Source organism: Nicotiana sylvestris, chromosome 8, assembly GCF_000393655.2.
Source record: "Nicotiana sylvestris chromosome 8, ASM39365v2, whole genome shotgun sequence".
Classification (NCBI taxonomy): domain Eukaryota; kingdom Viridiplantae; phylum Streptophyta; class Magnoliopsida; order Solanales; family Solanaceae; genus Nicotiana; species Nicotiana sylvestris.
In genome coordinates, this window is record NC_091064.1 from 159,902,165 (window position 1) to 159,908,572 (window position 6,408).

At 41.7% G+C, this 6,408-nt stretch overlaps 1 protein-coding gene across 1 annotated transcript; it reads left to right on the forward strand.

The window, feature by feature from the left end:
* Nucleotides 1-5,391: 5,391 nt before the first annotated feature.
* On the forward strand, nt 5,392-6,183 carry LOC138875912 (uncharacterized). Its single transcript, XM_070154790.1, has one exon. The coding sequence runs from the start codon at nt 5,392-5,394 to the stop codon at nt 6,181-6,183; it is 792 nt and encodes a 263-aa protein (XP_070010891.1).
* The last annotated feature ends 225 nt before the right edge of the window (nt 6,184-6,408 follow it).

A 6,408-nucleotide genomic window follows, 5' to 3' on the forward strand; every position in this document is an offset into this window, starting at 1 on the left:
CAAGCCGCCGGACCTCACTACCTGAAACACGCCGGAAAACACTCACTCACGACCACCCACACCCAAGAAACCATTGGAGCCGCTGCTGTTTCTTTGAATGCACACAACAACAGCCGATATCTTCACTTCTATGTCAGACGGGTTTAAAACTAATAGTGTCGTCATCGTCGTGGCAGTAACATCACCGACTCTGGTAAGTTTTGAGGTCTAGATTTGAGTCCGTTCGAGGTCAGAGTCTAAGGTTCGCCGGCGCACACGGTTCAGGTTCCAGTCATCGTAGGCCATAACTATTTTGCATCAAAACAGAATTTGTAGCGTCAGAGGTTCTCGTTAATTGGAAAAGCTCTATTTGTTTTGGTTCGGATGCAAAGTCATTTCTTATAACCTTATTGCTTATCATAGTACCCGTCACTATTTTCTGTGTTTTCGTCGCAAGGCATCTATGCCGTGAATTTTCATTGCACAATGCAGGATGTGCTATTTTGGCAGTAGCAATTATTTTCACTATCCATGTAAGTTCATTAATTCCTTTATAATTGCACGTTACTTCTGTCACCAGTACGGTTAAAATAATGTGACAAGTTTGTTTTACTTTGAATTCTTGTGGTTTTTAGCTAGTGGCTAGTTACTGCATTTCATTTCGTTCATGGATATGCTAGCATTCATGTCTAGGATCTGTTTGTCCCTTTATATGCGTAGTTGTTTTTTCATAGTTTTTGAATTTGTTCATTTAGTTATCTGCTCGTATATTTACTCGAATTGGTTATAGCTGAACACGATTTTGTCACAGTATAGAGATTGGGTTGCTACTCGTTGGCTGAACTACGTCAAATTAGATTAAAGGGGCTCGAGTGTGCATTTCATGTGACCCTGCCACAATTTTTAATAATAATAATAATGAAATAAGCATGTTATAAATCCGGGTGTACATTTCATGTGACCCGATTCTCATTTCCAACAAGGCTAAATAGAACGTGTCATGAATCACGGGCACATTTCATGTAGTGGGGCTTACGATGTGTTTTAAATAACCTTGAAATTTCCTAAAATATTAAAAGCGGCTAAAAAATTAAAAGGGAACGTAGGTTTAAAATATGTAATTATATCAGATAATTAGGCCAATAATAATAGTTGAGCGACCGTGCTAAAACCACAGAACCTGGGAATGCCTAACACCTTCTCACGGGTTAACAGAATTCCTTACCCGGATTTCTGTGTTTGCGGACTGTAAAACAGAGTTAATCCTTCCTTGATTCGGGATTTTAAACCGGTGACTTGGGACACCATAAACTATCCCAAGTGGCGACTCTGAATATATAAATAATCCTGTTTTGATTGTCACTTAAATTGGAAAAAACTCTCATATACCCTTCCGAGGGGGGAGGGGTAAAAAGGAGGTGTGACAGCTCTGGCGACTCTACTGGGGAACGAACCCAAAGTCTCTGGTTCAGAGTTCAGAATTCGATCTTAGAAAATCTGTTATAGTTGACTTTATTTATTATATGATTTTTATATATTTGACCCTAATGTGCTAAATGTCGCTTTTTACCGCTTTGACATTGTTTGGACTGTATATAAATTGTTACGAAACCCTCCTCTCTCTGAGTTTTTAAAATCATCTGGGAAGGGTGCATTTCATGTGACTTCTCTTCTGTTAGAGTCATATCCCAATTTTAGAATGAGGTTCGGACAAGTTGCAAAGCCGGTGAAGCTTCTGTATTCTCGGTACGCTACCCCCCGGCTCGAGCTGTCCACTTGGGTAAGCCAAGTCTAGAACAAATACACCCAAGTTTTTAAACCTAGAATAACATAGTCTCATGCCGGATTCCTAGTAGGAACGCTTGTTTGCATCACGTGCATTTGACTTTGGGGACTCAACATAAGGGTTGGGTCCGTCTAGGACAAGTGTACCCGAAATGAAAGACCATCCTGATGCATTCTACGTGCTACTTGTACATTTATTTGATTCAGATTACATGTTGACCGGCTTCTATAATAGGGAAGAAAAATTGAGAAAAAAATCAAATTGAGGTAGGAGAGAGGAAATTACCCGCCTTTGAAAAACCTGGTGTCTAAAATATCCTGAAACTCTGCCGAAATTTTTGAAAAAAAAAACAAAAAGAAAAAAAAAGGGAAAAGTTATTTCAAAGTATTTATATTTTTCTGTTGTGTCAAAACTGACAGAACTACACGGGTTTAATTCTCACCGGATGTGGAATACGTAGGCAACCCTCATCGGGTCCAGCACCTTTTTGCAAAAATAACCAAAAAAACATGAAATGTCGTCATTTTTGTCACAAATAAAGTTAGGCGATGTCGTTTTTGTCTAAATAGCCATAAATGTCCCGACAGGGCGCTAGAAGGCTGTTTTTGCAAGAATAGCCCCTTATGGTCTTTTTTCAAATTTTTGGCTATTTAGCGAACACAGCCCTAAAATCTTCTTTCCTGAAGTGCTGAAGGGTCTTATTTGCGAAGGTGTTTCATTTTGAGCAAGTTGTTTGAGTTGCAATTTTGCAAAAAAATAATAACCTTCTTTTTGTGGTCAAATAAAATCATGTTTTTTTACCGATCACTTTAAATAAATGTGCAGGATGAGTACTATTGAAAATGAACCTTTCAAAGTTATAGAGGAAATCCCGATAGGACTCCATATGTGGTGGAATGATCTAGGGGAAGTCAGCAGGGGTGATGCGATAAACGTTTTAGGCGGGCTCACCAGTTTGTTGAAGATTAAACCAAGGATTAATATAATTGAAGCATTGATATCGTTTTGGGACCCAGCCTACCATGTATTCCACTTCTCTGATTTTGAGTTGACCCCTACACTTGAGGAGATAGCGGGCTATGCTGGTGTTAACGGAAATCTCAGGTGTCGATATCCAGTAGCACCAAGAGCTGTAACCCCTCTCAAGTTTTTGGACCTCCTAAGTATTAGCCGAGAAGTCAAAGATGGGAACTTGATTGAAGTATTCTTCACATTCCACTTCATATACCTCCGTTATGGGGACCCCTACGGTTTTGAGGCTCCGGATACCGGTTTAAGTCATCGTGGGAATAAAGACAAATGGGAGGCACGCCGAGGATTGGCCTTCATTGTGGCATTCTTAGGTCCTCTAATCTTCCCAAGGAGTGACAGACACATAGAGTTGGGGCTCGTAGGATTAGTTGACTTCATGATCAATAGGGCCGATGGCACTATTGTACCAATGATCCTAGTAGAGATTTATCGAGCACTAACTGTTTGTCGAGCAGGGGAATTTTTTTTTGAGGGTTGCAACATGCTTCTACAACTCTGGATGGAAGAACACCTTTGTCGTCGTCTGGGGTACATGAACTACGGTCTGACTGGTCTTATCTGCATTGAAGAACACGAAAATCGGGTGGATGGTCATGAATTTCCAAAAGGTACAGAGGCATGGTTCGCACATTTGAGTTCTTTGACTACAAGCAAAAATGATTAGACATTTGGTTGGCTCCCGGTCAACGAAGTTATCTATATGTTGGTCGAAGTGTGCTATCTTCTATTAATGTGTCTTCGTAGTATTCAGCCGTATGCTCCGCACAGGGTTCTATGCCAGTTGGGCAGGTACCAAACTATCCCTCATGATGAAGATTTAAGTCAGCAAGTCATTGAACTAGGTCCAAAAGCTACATTCCCGGAAGAAAAAGTTTACCAGATTTGGCATCAGTGTAGGTTCCTAGAGCCACATACGCGAGTACGGGATTTGTCCAAGGGTGAGGTAGAGCCTAGTTACATGGCTAGGTATGGTAAACAGGTTCAAGTCCATCGAGAGTCTGAACAGCCCACCAAAAGGCCCCACGTCCAACATTTCACTGATGGGGCACATGAACAATGGGCCTGGTTGACCAAAGAAAATGAGTACATGGCCACCATAAGCAAGTTGGAAAAGCAAGTTAGAGATCTTCAATTTGAGATTGGTTTGCAAGCCGTTGTGGATGAGGGTGAAAAGAAAAGATTGGCAAAGAAAATGCAGTCCTTCGAGCCCAAATCCGAAAGATGAAAATAGTAGCTGAGAACCCTGCCAGAAGTGAAAGGATGAGAAACTTATAGACAACCTTAGGTGGAAGGTATGCGACTATGGGTTTGATTTGGAAAAGACTGAAGGTGAACTAGCAAAGGCCCAAGCAAAGTTAGCCAAGAATGCGGATGAACGGGCAAGTTTTGTTCGACAGTTTAAGGAAAAGTACGACAAAAGAATCACGGGTCTAAAGAAAAAGATCAATACCCTTGAGAGCAAAATGACCAAGCAAGCAATGAACTTCAAGGCGGAAAGAGAACACTACTATGCCTTAATGTCACAACTAGAAGAGCATCTGCAAAATTACAAGAGCAAAATCATACGGCCACACAAGTTTTGGAGGCCATATCTCAACAAATTGAACGTCTGTTACAAGAGAAGGGCGTCATCAGGAAGAAGGTTAGAAGGATTGCTAACTATATTGTGATGAAGTGCAACGAATGCGAGGACATGACCAGGTCCATGTTCTTCGCTTCAGTTATGATTTTTGTCCGTCAGATAATGGATGACCTATATTGCCTCCGAGAAGATATGGCATGTAGGCCCGCGGCGAGACCGACTGATGTCCCGTGGGCCCCCAGAGTAGTAGTTGAGGCACTTATGTATTTTTGATTTTATTTTTCCAGTCTGTAGTTTCAATTTCTTTTGGAGTCTGTTAGTCCGCCTTTGAGTCGGTATTTTCAGTTTCTTTTGGAGTCTGTTAGTCCACTTTCGAGTCTGTATTGCAATTTCTTTTAGAGTATGTTAGCTTTTTATGTTTACGTCTGTAGGACGGAGTCATTGTAATAGAGAAAAATCAGAATATTTTATTTTATGAAAATTTGAAAACCCAAAAATATTTCTTTTATTTTACATTTATCTCCTGAACTACGTAATGATCTGATTCATGTGGTGTCATCATACATAGGCAATCCCCATAGGATTCGATGATAACCATAAAATGAAAAAGATAAAAAAAAAAGAGGAAGTAAAAAAAGAAAAGAAATTGAGTGGAAAGAAAGAATGGAAAAACAAAAGAACAAAAGAGAGTGCAAAAGAAGGGGGGGGGGAAAGAAGCAAGTGGGAAAATCAATAGTGGCTAAAGAAAGGCATAAGTGAAAAAGAAAAGAGAGAAGGGAAAGTGTAAAGTGAAAGAGTTAGTTAAGGCCGGGATGAAGCATCCAACCGTTCAAATACATAATAGAAGCAGTTAACTATTCAGGTGCATTGCATCCCAAACGTGTGGTTGCCTATCTGTTAAATCTTAAACACTAACAAGTTTGTTGTTGTCACCGAGAATAGGAAGGTGGTTAGTTTGTTTGGAATTCTGGCAACCCACCCATACAACACCAGGTCTAAACACAAGGCAACCATGGCTGGCAAAGAATTGGACGCAAGTATTATTGACCCGCCGAGAGAGGAGGAAGAATTTGAGCCTGGTTTGAAAGAGGAGTTACATAAACTGAAGCACCAAATGGCCGAAATGTACCAGGCATGGATGAAAGGGCATCCTCCACCATCATACCCCGCCAACCCTGCTTTCATCCCACCACTGGCTCAATCTCAAGAGCCCCCCGCTGTTGATCTATCCTTTCAACACGCACCAAGCTTCACCCCTTACCACCACTATCATGGCACCACCTCCCAAACCATCCAAGCTTCACCAGCCAAAACAACCACATACCCCCCTCCGCCAGCTACCCCTGTCTTCGTAGCACCTCTACTAGCTACACTCCATCGATCTTCTAGTGAGCCAGTATTCCCAGCCCAAGATAACCAGTACTATGCCCCAGAGCCTAACTTCAAGGTCCAAGATCACTGCTCTTACACTCCCCACTTTGAACGTCCTGTCGAAACTGAGAAGCCACCTAAAAACACGGAGCAAGAGGAGATATTTAGAAAGGTAAAAAGCTTGGGGCAATCACTAAGAAATATGCAAGGGTTAAGGGGCCAAGTGAGCGTGGCTTATAAGGATTTGTGCTTGTTTCCTGATGTCCAGCTACCTGTCGGGTTCAAAATGCCCAAATTTGACTTGTATGACGGGCATGGAGACCCTGTGGCCCACATGAGAGGATTTTGTAGCAAAATGAGGGGAGCCGGTGGGAAAGATGAACTGTTGATGGCATATTTTAGCCAAAGTCTGAGTGGTGCAGCATTGGAGTAGTACACCCGCCAAGACAATAGCCGGTGGAACACTTGGGATGATTTGGCCCAGGCTTTTGCTCGGCATTTCTTGTATAATGTAGAGATTGTCCCAGACTACTTGTCTCTGACGAAGATAGAGAAAAAGCCCAGTGAGAGTTTCAGGGAGTATGGTTTCCGTTGGAGATAGCAGGTAGCACGAGTCAACCCTCCAATAGAGGAAGATGAAATGGTGAAGTATTTTCTT